Source organism: Electrona antarctica, assembly GCF_951216825.1.
Source record: "Electrona antarctica genome assembly, chromosome: 1".
Taxonomy (NCBI): Eukaryota; Metazoa; Chordata; class Actinopteri; order Myctophiformes; family Myctophidae; genus Electrona; species Electrona antarctica.
This window is the reverse complement of record NC_136806.1, coordinates 61,078,377-61,094,422: the sequence shown is the minus strand read 5'-3', so window position 1 is coordinate 61,094,422 and position 16,046 is coordinate 61,078,377. Positions and strand designations below refer to the sequence as shown.

Here is a 16,046-nt window from a genome sequence, read left to right as displayed (position 1 = left end):
CAGTTTGTGTTTACACAAACACTCAAAACTGGCCATTCATTATCAATGGCATTTAATGTTTGTGTTGTTGGGACAATGACGCAAAACTGGCCAATCATTATCAATGGCATTTAATGTTTGTGTTGTTGGGACAATGACGCAAAACTGGCCATTCATTATCAATGGCATTTAATGTTTGTGTTGTTGGGACAATGACGCAAAACTGGCTATTCATTATCAATGGCATTTAATGTTTGTGTTGTTGGGACAATGACGCAAAACTGGCCAATCATTATCAATGGCATTTAATGTTTGTGTTGTTGGGACAATGACGCAAAACTGGCCATTCATTATCAATGGCATTTAATGTTTGTGTTGTTGGGACAATGACGCAAAACTGGCTATTCATTATCAATGGCATTTAACCCATTCTGGACGGGAATCCCTTTTGGTGTTTTAACTAAGCGTTATGTTATACTTTAGCTATTGGAAAATAGCAGATCTACAAGCTCATAGAGCGCCACTCGGTGGCGCGCTATGAGCTTGTAGATCTGCTATTTTTGAAAAATCATAAAAATGCGGCACACATCTTTGAATATATATTCTTTCAGAGCGAACGTTTTTTTTTATTTCGACGTCAGGCCTTTAATGCGACGATGACGGGCTTGTCTGAGGACGACCCATAGAGATAACCACGGATGTTGGGCTTTGTTTTATCTATTTATTAATTTATTGCGGGGAACTTTGTGTGGGGAGTGTGGGGAACTTTGTGTGGGGAGTGTGGGGAACTTTGTGTGGGGAGTGAGGGGAACTTTGTGTGGGGAGTGTGTGGAACTTTGTGTGGGGAGTGTGAGGAACTTTGTGTGGGGAGTGTGTGGAACTTTGTGTGGGGAGTGAGGGGAACTTTGTGTGGGGAGTGTGTGGAACTTTGTGTGGGGAGTGTGGGGAACTTTGTGTGGGGAGTGAGGGGAACTTTGTGTGGGGAGTGTGTGGAACTTTGTGTGGGGAGTGTGGGGAACAGTGACGCGAATGGGCAGGTGCCCAAGCACGAAAAGCACCTCCACGCCCCTCTGCACGTGCCTGGCGTGCTTGAAATTACAGTTATTGCAGTATCTGAGAAGTATCTCCATGGGTAACCTGTTGATGAATAACTAGTCGGTGCACTCACTCCACTCACTGACTCACACTCACTCACTGTCTCTCCCTCTTTCTCTCTCTCTGTTGACTGACAGTGGGCGTATCCCGCATGTACCTGAATGTAACCAGTCTGTCTCCTATGGAGACGACAGCGAGCCACGCTTACTGTACAGCCACTCACTTCAGACAGAAACTCCAACCCACTGGCTGCATGTCATCTGTTAACACAACTATTTGCACATAATGTATAAGGATAGTCCTCGGGAATTGTCTCTGTTGTCTATAGTTGACGTCAAAAAGGATCATTCCAAGTAGAAGAGACAAGAGAATTGGAGATGATGACAGACTGCTAGCACTGTCTATACCGGTCGCAAGAGGGATATTTTTCAGCAAATGAGGTGGCCACCATCTCAAGAACAGGTAAACAAAGACTTCTATTTCAATGCTATGTTTAAACGTTAAGGTCAGCACACCAGAGACATCACGTTGAATGTGGTGTTACAGTAACATGGCCTTTACATTTACCCTATATATATATACTCTGAGCAGCTGTTTCTTTTTAATCTTGGACTATCCTGCCTCTCATCTCTCCTGTTCCATTTTCCTCTAATCTTCCAACTACTCCTCTTGAGATACTGTGCTTCCCAATGTCGCCAGTACAATTACAATTTAGGCATTTAGCAGACGCTCTTAATCCAGAGCGACTTACATTAAGCAATAACAAAAACAAATAACAAAAGCATGGCATACATCACATATATAAAAAGTAGTTATCATGACTCAAGCGTAAACTAAGAATGTAACAGTGGAGTATCTATGTGAACTATACTATACTATATTATATATTATACATGTGTACTATAAAGTGCTATGACTACATAAAAATGCAATTCTAGTGCTGTCTACGTAACAAGCTATAAATCTGTTTTTCTGTCTACATAAAGTGCTATCTAAGGGGGCTAGGCTAGGGCAAGTGCTACGGGCCATGGTGGAGTCTGAAGAGGTGGGTTTTCAGACTACGGCGGAAGATTGGGAGTGAGGCTGCAGTTCTGACTGTGATGGGAAGTGCATTCCATAGTTTTGGAGCCAGAAGGGAGAAAAGTTTATTTCATTCATTCTGTTAACCTGCTTCACCTCTCTCTCGGCTATAAGGGGTCCTTGGCCTGAAACACGTTGAAGACCCCTGCTCTTCACAAAATCTCTTTGCCGAAAATAGCCGATCTACAAGAGCTGTGAGCTTGTAGATCAGCTATTTTCACATACTGTTCTAAATGGTAAATGGTGCATTTATATAGCGCATTTATCCAAGGCGCTTTACAGAGATTGTGCATTACATTCACCCATTCACACACACATACACTGATGGCAGCGGAAACCATGCAAGGCACCAACTAGCGCATCGGGAGCAATTAGGGGTTCAGTGTCTTGCTCAAGGACACTTCGACAGTAACTCTGGGGGAGCCCGGGTTCGAACTGGCGACCTTGCGGTTACCATCCAGGCACTCTACCCCTGAGCCACCGCCGCCCTGTGTGCACCATTGTAGCTGGGTGAGAAGTACCGTAGACAAGTCACTGACTTTCTTATGTAAACCTGACATGCGCTACAATCAGAGGTTCCCAACCACTGTTACTAGTAACACTAGTGGTACTTGAGCGCCCCCTCTGGTGGCACACAGAGGAGTCGCCCCAAACAAAGGAGAAGAAAGACAAAAGTGGAATGAAATATTGATATTACTACAGGTAGTTCTTCTGACCGAGCGATTGGTTGAAATAGGGCTATCCAGCCGTGCTGAAATGAGCATGACAGCACACCTAGCCGTTAATAGATACAAGATTTGAGAACGGATTAATCATATTAGAAATATCATCAATTGTGCTGATCAGTGATGATTAGACAGAGTTTTGTCAGAACAGCGTCATTGTTGGCTTAGGAATGGAACAAAAAAGGGCAGGTCCTGTATTTTAACATCAGTTAATATTACTTGGAGAGCCAAATATTTTCTGAGGGGTACGTCAGTATAAAAAGGATGGGAACCAATGCGCTACATCAGGGGTTCTCAACGTTTTTGGCCGGGGACCCCCGGAAATGCTTTGGCAATGTCTCGGGACCCCCGCCCCGCCCCCTCCCGCCCCCCAATATAAATTGACTGCTACAATAACCTTAATAATAGAGACAATACACCATAAATAAAATACTGAAACCAGATATAATCATTAGGGAAGGTGTATGCATGTACTATGTGTACTATATGTAAACTCTTCATTTCCACTTTTCCAGCCATTCAGCTGCAAAAAAAATAATAATTTGGGGACCCCCCAAAATATTTTGGCGACCCCCCCCCCCCCGAGGGGTCGCGATCCACGGGTTGAGAACCCCTGCGCTACATCACTGGTTCTCAAAGTGGGGTCTAGGGACCCTCAGGGGTGCTTGTGAGGGTTCCGAGGGGTCGCCAGCTAAACAAGTTAATGTGGCATCAAAACCAGTTCAACCACTGGAAACCTGTTTGAAAATAGCCGCTGAAAATAGCCGCTCTACAAGCTCACAATGCAAGTGCTTTGTGATGCTCTTTGAGCTTGCAGATCTGCTATTCTCAGAAAATCTTGACAACACTTGGGCGGGAACCCCTTTTGGTGTTAGCATTATGTTATGCTTTAGCTATTGAAAAATAGCAGATCTACAAGCTCATAGCGCGCCACCGAGTGGCGCACTACGAGCTTGTAGGTCTGCTATTTTTGAAAAACTGACATAGACACATAGCTTGTTCAGAAAACTGTCAGGATGTAGAAGACATTTTTAGAATCTGATCACAGGTCAAAATGGGTTAAATTTTGGAAACTATAACATAAACACAAAAGGGAGGGGGGGGGGGGGGGGCACAACATATTGGCCAAATACATATTAATTTGGGGGTCCTTGGCATGAGAATCACCTAAACCAACCCAATACTTGTTCTGTCCCCTTCCAGTGGAATGGCACGGCTCCGATGTCGCTGGTGGAACCTCCTGATCTGTCTGTGCACTCCATGCCTTCTTCTGGGCCTGCTCTTCGTCTACGTCGCCCTGATGCTGTGCTACAGTATGGCAAGCGTCACAAGTTCAACATCCGGCTCATCAACAACACATCTGAGTAAAACGACTCACTTCATCGCCCCGGGGACTTACAGAAACGAGGGCTTTGCCCCGTTACCTAGAACCTTCTGGGACCCCGCACCACACGGCGGTGCTCTCTGGAATCAACTCCAGCTGTCGATCGACCGCTATAACAATCCCATCCTTAGCGACAGGAGAACCGCGAGGGGACATAAGCGAATGAACAGCAGTTACAGTCATCTGATGAAGGCCAGTTTCTCTGCCGTCGGAGAGCTGAAAACCAGAATGAGTGACGACTTTGCCAAACTGCCGGAGCAAATGAAGGAGTTTGTGAGCTCAATGCACAGACGGGAGTACCCCGACCTCATCGTGCCAAGCAAGCCCTGTGGAGCTGGGCTAGAGGAGGAGGAGGAGGAGGAGGAGTCCCCCCTGCTTCTCCTGGCCATCAAGTCCGTGGCAATGAACTTTGAGCGGCGGCAGGTTATTCGCCGGACATGGGGCCAGGTCGGCTGGATGGCCGGTCAACGGGAAAATGGAAATGCGGAAGGAAAAGCAGGCAAAAGCGGAGGCTACGTCCGTCGGGTGTTCCTGCTGGCCAAGCAGAGCCAGCCGGAGCTGGCTACGGACTTGACGGACGAGTTACTGGAGCTGGAGAGCCGGCACTACGGAGACATCCTGCAGTGGGACTTCAAAGACTCCTTCTTCAACCTCACGTTGAAAGACGTGCACTTCTGGGACTGGTTCTCGCGGCGCTGCAAGCGGGCGCGCTTCGTCTTCAAGGGAGACGACGACGTCTTCGTCAACACGCCGCGCATGCTGGACTACCTGGTGGACCAAGAGGAGAGGCTGGGAGGATCGGCGGCCATGAGAGGCTTCATGGTCGGAGACGTCATCGGTGCGGCCGTACCTATGCGAGAGAAAAAGTCAAAATACTGCGTCCCGGAAAGCTTCTACAAAGGCTTATACCCTACGTATGCGGGTGGGGGTGGCGTGGTGTACTCGGGCCAGTTGACAAAACTTCTCAACCAGGTGTCCAAATCGGTTCACCTGTTCCCCATCGATGACGTCTACGTGGGGATGTGCATGGTGAAGTTGAACGCCTACCCCGTACACCACCCTGCCTTTCTGACATTTGACTTTCCTAAGAAAGAGGAAGAGCAGCAGCCATGCGCCCACCACAGGATCTTGCTGGTTCACAAACGAAGCCCCGACCAAGTCAGTGAGTTGTGGTCAGAGCTCAAAGACAAACTTCCCCAGTGCTGGAATGCAACTCTGAGGAACGCGGGAAAACAAAACAGGACAACGGAGACCGCCAAGTTAAAGCGCCTGAAACAACGAGAACGTGACTACATTTAAAGGAGCATTCAGTGATTTGGGTGATTTGGAAAACCACCCAGTCCGCCCCGGTAACAAAATGTGCACATGCACGCTCTACAGTGGGGGGAAGTGCAACAGGCCAACAGCATGTGCACCAAGGCCCGCCCCCAGTCGATCATGATTGGAGGAAGGCCCTTCTCATCCTGATTGGATGAAGGCTTTGCCACCTGCCACCAAAACTGAAACTAGGGTTTTTTGACCCCAGGGGCTCACTGGGGACAGGGAGGAACTCCTTATATGGTCAGCACACTCTATAGTAGGGAGGATTATCCAGAAAAAAAGAAAAAATAAGTGATATTTGAGTTAAGTCAAATCACTGAATATACCTTTAACATCTGAAGCCCATTTGTACTGCATACATTTTCTAAAGGGGTTTCTAAAGAGTTAATTTCGGATACACTGAACAGTGTACACAGTCAGTCCATCCAAAGTGGATTCCGATCTGTTACCACCCACCTTTTAAAGAAAAAAAATCACACTCGTGTGAAGTGAGCACTGCCTTTCATCACAACGATGACGTCTGATGATGTCAACAACATGATGTCACGGACATTCCGTGCTCAAACAGACAGACATACATACACACATAGCTGTGCAATGGAGCTGCTGTACCGTTCAAAAATAGTAATTCTCCTTCTACAGCACTGCCACCAAACAAGTGCGGAGTGCCCTGACCCCTTCCCTCAAAGAATACGATCACTGGCTTCCTTTAAAAAAGGCCTTTCAGTAGGCCAAGATGGAAATGATCACTCTGTATATAGCGTTTTATATTTTGTGATATTGAATTTTGTTATTTTTCACGTCATGTTTATGAATTGAATAGGACCCGAATGGAAACAAGACTGCAATGACTTTTTTTTGGTGCTATCCTTTTAGACCAAGTGTTTTATGTACTCTGTTGCTGTTTACATTTATGTCTAATAAAGTATTCAAATTCTATGGGTTCCTTTAGGGGGGGGGGGGGGGGGTCTAAATTGATCTAAAAGTGTGTAGCGGAGACCTTGAAATTTAAAGGACCACTTCACCACTTTTCAACATCTCTTCATATAATTGGTCCTCACTAATGTTCATGATAAAATACCACAATTTTCCTACTCAGTCTGTGTCTCATAGGAGGGCTTTGGGCAGTTTGGACACCCGTCCACCAGTGACATCATCATTAGGCAGATTTTTTTTTAAACAAGATTTGTTTTAAAATATATTTAGATTTTTATTATCGTGAGAACGATGGCTTCAACTTTTGCATTGCAACTTTTCAGGAAAAGAAAGCCTGCCGTTTCTATTAGCTTGGATTCACCATCGATGATGTCACTGGTGGACGGGTGTCTGAACTGCCCACAGCCTTCCTATGAGACACAGACTAGAGTAGGAAAGAATTGTGGTATTTTATCATGAACATTAGTGAGGACCAATTATAGGAAGAGAAGTTGAAAAGTGGTGAAGTGGTCCTTTAAAGGATTGAGAAACCTTTAATCTCTTGTTCAAAGGAGAGGGAGGTTTCATCAAACTCCCTGTCATCACTCGCTCATACAGAAACAGGAACTGTGTCCTGTGTGCAATGTGAACTATAAATTAATCCCTAGGTCTGGTGACACCTGACAGTCGTGCCTCCCAACATGTGATGTGTAGGCACTAATCAAGTCATATAACACTGTAGCCAATGTAAACAGACTAAGAAAACAATAGGCTATGCACATAACATCATAATACCTGGAAGTTATGCAGCCACCTACTGAGTGGCAAAACAAAACAAAACAAAAACATTCTGGCCTTTACAGCCCATACATCCAAATCGGACATCAGATAGGACATCCAAAGTCCTATCTGATTGTAATTAAACAATGTTAAACTCACCAACATTGCAGTTGTAGGGAAAGCTTGAATATCTGTAACGTTTTTGTTTCATAAAAATCCACCATAGACAAGTCATGAGCTACTTTCTGTCAAGACATTCTGTGTAGGTGATTATTTGAAGTGTCAAAGGTTTGGAAGCGCTTGTTTTCAATGACGCAACATCCTGCTGCCTCCTGCATTATGTGACATTTAGAAACCGGCGATACACAGGTCCGTTGTGTGATTTCCAACAAGCGCTTCCAAACTCCAATCCATGCTGCTCAATGTTTTGCCACTCAGTCTAGATCAGGGGTGGGCAACTGGCGGCCCGGGGGCCACATGCGGCCCCCACCTTCACTTAATGTGTACTGATATAATTGGTTTCAGCTGTTTACAATTCCACAACATGCAAACATGACCCGCTTTAATTACTTCTATTAATTAAGCTATACTAATTAAATTAGTATAGCTCAATGCTTCAACACAAGTATAATTAAAGGCATTTGAAATTACATAAAAATGTTAATTTTCAGGATTCCAATTCAAAAATAGCACACAGCCGATCTACAAGCTCAAAACGCGTCGCGCTTTGAGCTTGTAGATCGGCTATTTTTTGCGACGACAGTAATATATGGCCCTAGGGAGTGAGTGTGGAAATATAGTGGCCCTCTCCATCGTCAAAGTTGCCCACCCCTGATCTAGATTAGAAGAGGGGGCTGTGTCCCTGTGGAAAAGTGATGCATGAGCATACTCTCCATTACTTTAGCCAGCTGTTTGAAAGCCCCAACGTGACATCACACAAATGTATTGTCAAATAAAAGTGGAAAAGTAGATGAATTCTGGGTCTCTTGGACTGGTGCTATAGATTTTGTGTGGATAATTAGCAGTATAAAGGAGCACTGCGATAGCAGTTTTAAAATCCTGGAGCCATATGCAACTGTACCAGAGTTACATTCAGTGACAGTTCTAATCATAGGTAAATTCTAAAAGATAAAGAAAACTTTATTGCCCATTCATTTGACATTAAATGGAAATGTGTCTTCGGCACACCGGCAGTCAGTTTACAACAATAAAATATTACATAATATACACAAATGCATTAAAATACTACAGAAAATAATTCATGGTATCCCAATTAAATCCAAAGTTTCAGTTGGAGCAGATTTAGAGAGATGTTAGAGAGACGTACTACACATAGCTTGCATAAACACTACTCTGGGGTAACTATTCAATGAATAAATAGTAGATCTACAAGCAAACAACATGAGCTTGTAGATTCAACCCTAAGTGCACCGCATTTAGAATATGTTGACAGATGAGGGTAACCTATGAACCCGAGTCGATAGGGTTGCAGTGAGTGAATCATTCAATTCATTTGTAATAGTGTACAGTAGTTAAAAAGCATTTTAAACTCCCATGCAAAAGGAGATGGAACTACCGGTACCTCTCTTCACTCTCATACAGTGTGCAATAAATGAGCTATAATTCCTCTTACGGGTCCATTTCCGTCTAAATCCACATACTGTAGACTATAGGGCTGCACGATATGGACAAAATGTCATCTCGGTATTTATGCCAAATAGTGCGATGCGATATCTATACGATATTACCGTTAAACTTGCATATTCTACGGTATATTTTAAGTGTTGCAACATTGAAAACGAAACATTATTCCAAAAGGTGTGTTAGTGAGTCCGCTAACGCACTGGACCAGGGCTAGTAACAACACAATGTGGCACAGCCTCTCCCACACCTGAACACACACACACACCCACAAACACCAACAGGAGTATGAAAGAGGGAGAAACGGAGTGGTGGTTTATTTTCCGAGGGCCACAGGCTAAAACAGAGGGATGTTGCTGGCTTTAGAAGTGGACGATATATTGAAGATGTTTGCGATACTGATATATGTTCATAACCCGATAACCATATTATATGTTGTGCAGCCTTACTGTAGCTACCTAATCTGTGTGGCATTGTTTTCATACATTAGAAATGTTTAACACATCTCCTACAAATATGATAGAAATGTTAAACATGTCTCCTACAAATATGATAGAAATGTTAAACATGTCTCCTACAAACATGATTGAAACTCCGTTCATTTTCACCCTGCAGTGCATTTAAAAAAAAATATTTTGTATCGAGACAATTTTTCTGCCTTGATATCGTATTACTCTTAAATTAAGAGACATAGAACAAGAGTGTAATTTTTTTTAGCTTTTTAATTACAACCACCTGTCGACTCGGTTGAGGGAGAGTCATAGCCCTCACACATCACAGATGTAGTCCTTTGTAAACGGATGTGCCGTAATAAAAAAATCAGGAATGTAACCAAGTGATTCAACGTAAATGCAATGTAATGAAATGGGAGTTAAACCCGAGGCAAAGCACTAGCTGCTATACAGTATACTGTAAGAAATCTGAAATTACCGGCTTATTCATTTTCACACACATTTGCAGGCGTGATTTCTTTCTACGTACGCTTTAAGACATAGACCCTGATTTTCTGTAGTGTGTGTGTTGCTGCAGAAGCTTTGATTGCACTGCTTTTCTTGAGCGGGCAGGTCTATGTCTTAAAGCATACGTAGAAAGAAATCACGCCATTTGCAGAGGTAAAAATCAACATGCAAATTGTTTAATTTAAGCCTCAGTATAACGGAAATGACAGTCTCGGAATTACTCGTGTGGGATTCCTTTCGTTCCATCCCAGCAGTTCGCGAGCAAGATCGTTTTTAAATGCCAGTGGCAGTGCCTGCTTGAAAACAAGGGAAAGGTGCATTTATCAAGTATTCACAAGGGCAATGGGGCACCTATTAGCACATGCCACGTGTCGTTTCCCACGAGAATCAAAAAGTGGATACAAAATGGCTGCTGTGACCGAGCTGCAAGGACAGCTCAAAATCTTCCATCAGCATTGCAGCCCGAGTACACTGCCAGAGGATGTTCAAATAGCTCCCAGTGCCCTCCCGTCTCCCAGTGTGCGAGAATGCTCCCAACTAGGAACTGATCTCTGTCCTTTCTTTGTCGTCGTCGTCGTCGTCGTCCTCCTCTTCGTCGCTCTCACTGTAGTGGTAGTTGCAGTTTGAGCGATTCGTGTTGACAAATAAGTCACTCTCGTCATCTTCAGAGTCACTGTTATCCTCCTTATCATCAACGCCTTCCTTCGCTTCCTTTCCCTCTCCGTCGGTCTTCTCCAGAGACGGCGGCTCTTCTGTGAACGCCTCCGGCCTAAAGGGGGGCAATGGAAAACAGATCATGACCTACCGTACGGGTTAAAATCATGCAAAAAAAAAAAAACTTTGGATTGGGGGAAATTATTGTGTGCGTTTGCTAATCTGTGCACACACTCACCAGAGCTGTCTTTTTTGCAGGTTCTGAATGTTGTCCCTGTAGAGAATGAAACTGATCTCCGCCTTCACCTTCTCTCCCTCCTCAATGGGGTCCACAATCACGTAGTCACCTTGGGGGATAGAGCCCAGGCAAATTTGCACACGATACGACTGTAAACAGGGATATGCTGGGGCTGAAGAAATTGTTACAATATTACGAATTTATGGCAATGTCCATATTATAACAGCTGCAACTAATAGCATCAGAGAGAGAGAGACAGAGAGAGAGAGAGGGGGGGGGGGGGGGGGGGAGATATGGGGGTGGGGTCCAAATTGTTATAATTTAGCTATTGAAAAATAGCAGATCTACAAGCTCATAGCGCGCCACCGAGTGGCGCGCTACGAGCTTGTAGGTCTGCTATTTTTGAAAAATCGTGAAAATATTTATTTCAGAAAACTTTAGAAGATTTTTTTTTAATTTTGAGGTCAGGCCTAAATGGGTTAATAACAGTTATTTGATCACCCTCCCTTCGCCGATTGATTTTATTTACCTCAAATGACACAAATTACCATCACAACAACAACAACATTGCATTGGCCTGTGAACCGTTTTTCAGAAATAAACAAAAGACGGTAGCATGTGCATCTCGTAACTAAACCATGAAGGAAATAAAAGCTTCAACGGTCAACTTATTCCGTTATCCTCGTGAATTTGTTCTTTTACAGCCTTGTATACTAGCCTAGCCTTGTTCATAGACACACAGACACCACATAAGGTGCCCTTTTTTCACTTGAGCACCTGCCCCTCTAAATGTCTGTGCACGCCACTGCAGTGCCGGCAATCTTCTAAACATGGAAAGTTGTGTGTAAAGTATACATGACTACAATCCGCACCAAGCAGGCTTTCTATTGACTAATGGGCTAAACAAACAATGGAAAGCAAAAGCTCACACCCTAAAATGTGCTCATAGATACGGTCTGACCATAAAGCTGTTGGCCTCTGCTGTCCTTTATATATTCTAATTCAGTTACATTTGAAGGCTCCGAGGTAGGAGCTATCGAATATAAATCAACGCAAAGATAATTATTCCTCGCCAATGTTTCTTTCATACTTGTTATGAAAGGTGTCTTGAGGATGGGGAATATACGTAGGCGCCGTCTCTTCCATTGACAGTGTGAGGCAGAAAGGTCCATCCTACTTTAATTTAACTACAATACTCACCAATATTTCACCTCTACAGCTATGGAAGACGACAAAATGTTGTTGTGTTCTTCTCACTTTTTATTTTGCAGTTTACACTGATTGAAAACAGGTGGCAGGTGGCTGCGGTTTTCTCAGCCAGACCGGTGTCGGCCTAGTTTCACAAAAATGCACCGTTGTCGTTGCAAGCCAGCTGTTTTTCTTCTTCCGCTATGTTTTACACCTGCATTGCCTGCGTGTGTGTTCGGTGTGGGAGCGAAGTTGCTTTGGAGAGCGCTCATTTAAAAAGCACGCGTCGTCCTGTGTGTGCCACCTGTTTTGAGCGGTACACAAGTGCTAAGCACGGCGAGCGGAAAATAGGGCCCTGAAAGTTACATTTTTAGACATTTTCTAAAAGGATGGACTGCTGGGAAAAGAGGACAGAAGAGCTTTGCACTAAAGTATACCATACATATTCGGACACATTCAGATTGCCATAGCAGAACCTGTCGGCAGCTCCTGTTACAACGTGTAGACTAGGGTTATGTAGAAATGTAAAGAAAGACCGGGTTCCCGAATTGCATGCTCTAACCCCAACTGCCTCTATTAACCTGTACAATTCTTATTTTGTATTATCATTAGCTCGTTATACTGTAATCGTTAGCACAGTCAGCGGAGCATGCCACAGTGACCTTTCGCTGACAAATAAAACCCTTTTGAATCACGAGGCACAGGGATTAGGTGATGTCATCATCACAAATCTGTGGACTATCTGGCTGAGCCACCAGGATTATCTGAACCAGATAAACCTAACTCGTTATGAGCACTCCAACATTCCAATGCTTTCTTGAATCTTTACAACCCTTCCTTTTCTCCGATCGAACTTTTGTTTTTCTGTTTCAATAGTTTTACCTCCCCTGGGACTCAGGGAGGGTGGGGGTAGCCTGGCTAATAAACCAGACTAATATCACACAACACTGTCGCGGTATATTAGTCTGGGCTGGCTCCACTTGGATTTCATTTCCTGGGGGGCGGGTTCAAACATTTTCTCTTTGACGCAATTGGTCAGAGCTACTGTCAGTCAAAAGTCTCAAGCATTGAACGTCACTGTACCAAAGCCCGCCCATATTGCATACCGTGTCCCGATTGGTCCGACCTGTTCTCGGTTGTAGGAAAGAGGCGTGCTACTGAGCCTCGCCAGACCGTAATCCGCTGGTAGGCAATTTTTTTTTGCCAACGGCTGATTCGGTCTGGTTTATTAACCAGGCTAGGGTGGGGGGGGGAGGAGGAAGGGAGGGTGGACTGGGAAATTGACCAAATTGTTTTAAATAAATACTCCCTGTGCGAAAACAAAGTATATAATTTACCTCTCTTTATCCAGAGGTTCTTCCGGAACTTGGTGGGCATGCTCACCAGGAAGGCCTCTCCCTGTGCGGTGACAGCTTCGTGCAGGTTGTTGCCACGGCTAGCGGTAACCTGTGAAAGGCACCAGTGAAATGAACGAGACCAAAGGACAGGGATTTGTTTGGGGAGCACATTTCCAGTGGTCAAATGGTCAAAAACCTCCTAACTGCACTTGAGCTGGATTTGGGTAAAGTGATGACAATAAAATGATTTAAAAAAAAACACACATTCAAGTATCTGACAATGTATAAAGTCACCGTACCACCTTTGATTGTGTTGTTCCAAAAACATGTTTTGTGTGTGTGTGTGTGTGTGTGTGTGTCCTGAAAGGTTAATATTTAATTTTTGGACATTTTATTTTGGCTGGTTTCTGCCCAATCATTCTAGGGCAAAATCTCTCCCCTGGACAAGAGGGTATGTTGCCCCTTGGAACTTGGAAGAGAGTTAGGTAGAATTTAGTCTCTGGCGTGGGAGACCCATATTCAAATCCTAGGTAGGCCATATAATTATAAAACTTATGGACTGCAGCTGCTGCAACTTTCTGTAAGGTGGTCATTTCATTTTCCAGAATAAAGTGCAATAACAACCAACCTTCACAATCTGTTGATTTCCTGTAGGAATGACAAAGTCCCCCAGGACCTCCTTGACAACATGTTTGCGTTTCGTGGCCTGTGACATTATTGACTTTGAGCTTCAGTTCTCTAGACCAGCTGAGGAAGAGGAGTGTGCCTGTGATGCTTGGAGCTTCCGTCTTCTTCGCCAGCTGAATAGAAAGGGAAGAGAGTGTGTTGGGGATTCATGTTGGATAGATCCCTCTATCAGTGGTTCCCAAACTTTTTCATGTCAAGAACCCCCAAATTGAGACCCATTAGCCCGCGGACCCCCGTTTGAATATATATGCCAAGGACCCCCATAAGAGAAGATTCTCAAGGTTCTAGCAGTGATTTTCCAACATTTTAATTTCAAGGACCTCCGGTTTCACCTGAATTAAGCTACGGTCCCCCATTTCTATCTCTGGGACCCCAATGTATATTGTAAAATCAATGTTAATTTCCATTTGGTTCCTATAACTATCATTTAGCTGGGGACCCCCTGGAACTCCCTCAAGGACCCCTGGGGGTCCCCGACCATACTTTGGGAAAACACATGCTCTAGATGGCATCCACATGATACCCAAGCTAAAAGGCCAAGAAATTAGCTTTTGAAGCGTTGGCAACTTGGCGAATTTATGATCGCGAAAGCATCATATATATATACAGTTAATACATGCGTGTGTGTTTGTGTGTGCGTTAGGTTGCGCACAGGTGGTGAAAAATAACCATGCTGTTTCCGTGCTCATACCCAGCCACCCACAAACACAGCTGGGACCACTCAAAACATTGAAGCTGATGAATGAACTGGGTATAGAGTATGCGCGTGACATCATCATCAAACCCAGAAGTTATGCAGGAAGGCCTACTGAGTGGCAAAAACTACTTTCTGGCCTTGATAACCCATGCATCCACACAGAAAAGTCCTATCTAATTGCATTAAACAACATTAAACTCACTTTGCCTGTTGCTTTGCCACTCGAATGTGCCATTCACTTTAAGCATGCGCATACCCTCTATTCTCTCCTGATTGGACAAAATTGGCAACCCACTTGAAAATGTATTGTTTCCACTTGAGCTGGAGAGACCCCTGTTATTACCACCAGAATATAGATCTTTAATTTAACGTTTTAACAAAAAAACTTGAGACATATGCCGAAGCAACAACACAGCTCATCAAGTCACCTAAATGCGTTTAATTTAACACTTAAACCACTAAACTAATACACATGAATTGAATGTCTTTAACTTACTATTAGTTTAAAATGTCATAATATAATATGCATAATGAACGTTCCTGCCTATTTTAGCTAACCTAGATAGCCTGCTTAGCCTAGCTAACCAAACAACCAACTCAGAACGTAATGATAATACACAATGCAATTCGACAAAGTTGCGTAAATACCTTGATGGATAGAAAATGGATTAATGTGTCTCTTCGATGACAATAGCCTGACGATAGGTGTGTATTTGACCTCAGCATAAGCAGAAACACGCTCTTGAAACGGAGATTTGTTGTTGTCCGTAAACACAAGACCGTCACCTCATGTGCTTCTTCTTCTATTTGGGTTTATTGGCGGTTGGCAAACATATTTGTGCATTACCGCCACCTACTGTTTTCTTTATCCATGCGTACTATTCCTATTTCAAATTAAAATCCTGAGTTACCCTTCCTTACCCATATTATTACTATAGCTACTTATATTTAAATACACCTTGACCACATACCACTTATATTTGATCACATTTGTTACTCTGAGATATTTAAATGTGTCTGTAGGCTACTGTAGCACCTGTCTCCTGACATTTTCCTTCATACACTGATGGCAGCTGAAAGGCACCAACCAGCACATCAGGAGTAATTAGGGGTTGTTTTAATTGATTGATTGATTGAAGTATGTATTAACAGTTTGCAGAATTACAGTAGGCCTACATTTCAAGCACAACTCAATACAAAAAACTGTTAACTGTGAGTGGACGACCCAATAAAGCACTACACTTATTGTTTACAAGAGGGTCCACCTTGTTCAATTCATCATAACATTTAGAGACATACAAATATACACTTCTATATAGCCAAAAAAACAGGAAATCATCATCATAAAGGAGGTAAAAAGGGAAAAG

General features: G+C 43.7%; 2 protein-coding genes across 2 annotated transcripts; one reads left to right on the top strand and one right to left on the bottom strand.

Moving 5' to 3' along the window:
- Nucleotides 1-4,086: 4,086 nt before the first annotated feature.
- On the top strand, nucleotides 4,087-5,562 carry LOC306920743 (N-acetyllactosaminide beta-1,3-N-acetylglucosaminyltransferase 2; the record flags this gene model as incomplete). The annotated part of the gene is made up of 1 exon (XM_079497597.1): nucleotides 4,087-5,562. The coding sequence occupies one exon, from the start codon at nucleotides 4,087-4,089 to the stop codon at nucleotides 5,560-5,562; it is 1,476 nt and encodes a 491-aa protein (XP_079353723.1).
- A 4,061-nt stretch (nucleotides 5,563-9,623) lies between these two features.
- eif1ad (eukaryotic translation initiation factor 1A domain containing) lies at nucleotides 9,624-15,500 on the bottom strand. Its single transcript, XM_079508679.1, has 5 exons — nucleotides 15,328-15,500; nucleotides 13,924-14,095; nucleotides 13,296-13,404; nucleotides 10,771-10,879; nucleotides 9,624-10,647 (listed from the first exon to the last, which is right to left on the bottom strand). The coding sequence occupies exons 2-5, from the start codon at nucleotides 14,008-14,010 to the stop codon at nucleotides 10,416-10,418; spliced, it is 537 nt and encodes a 178-aa protein (XP_079364805.1). The 5' UTR covers nucleotides 14,011-14,095; nucleotides 15,328-15,500; the 3' UTR covers nucleotides 9,624-10,415.
- Nucleotides 15,501-16,046: the final 546 nt, after the last annotated feature.

Bases quoted from the DNA above. Each gene is read 5' to 3' on its own strand.
- eif1ad (XM_079508679.1), bottom strand. From the start codon at position 14,010: ATGTCACAGGCCACGAAACGCAAACATGTTGTCAAGGAGGTCCTGGGG. The intron at 10,880-13,295 runs GTAAATTATATA...CTATCCCCCAAG, and splicing joins GAACCTCTGGATAAAGAGAG to GTGACTACGTGATTGTGGAC. The intron at 10,648-10,770 runs GTGAGTGTGTGC...GCCCCCCTTTAG, and splicing joins CTGCAAAAAAGACAGCTCTG to GCCGGAGGCGTTCACAGAAG.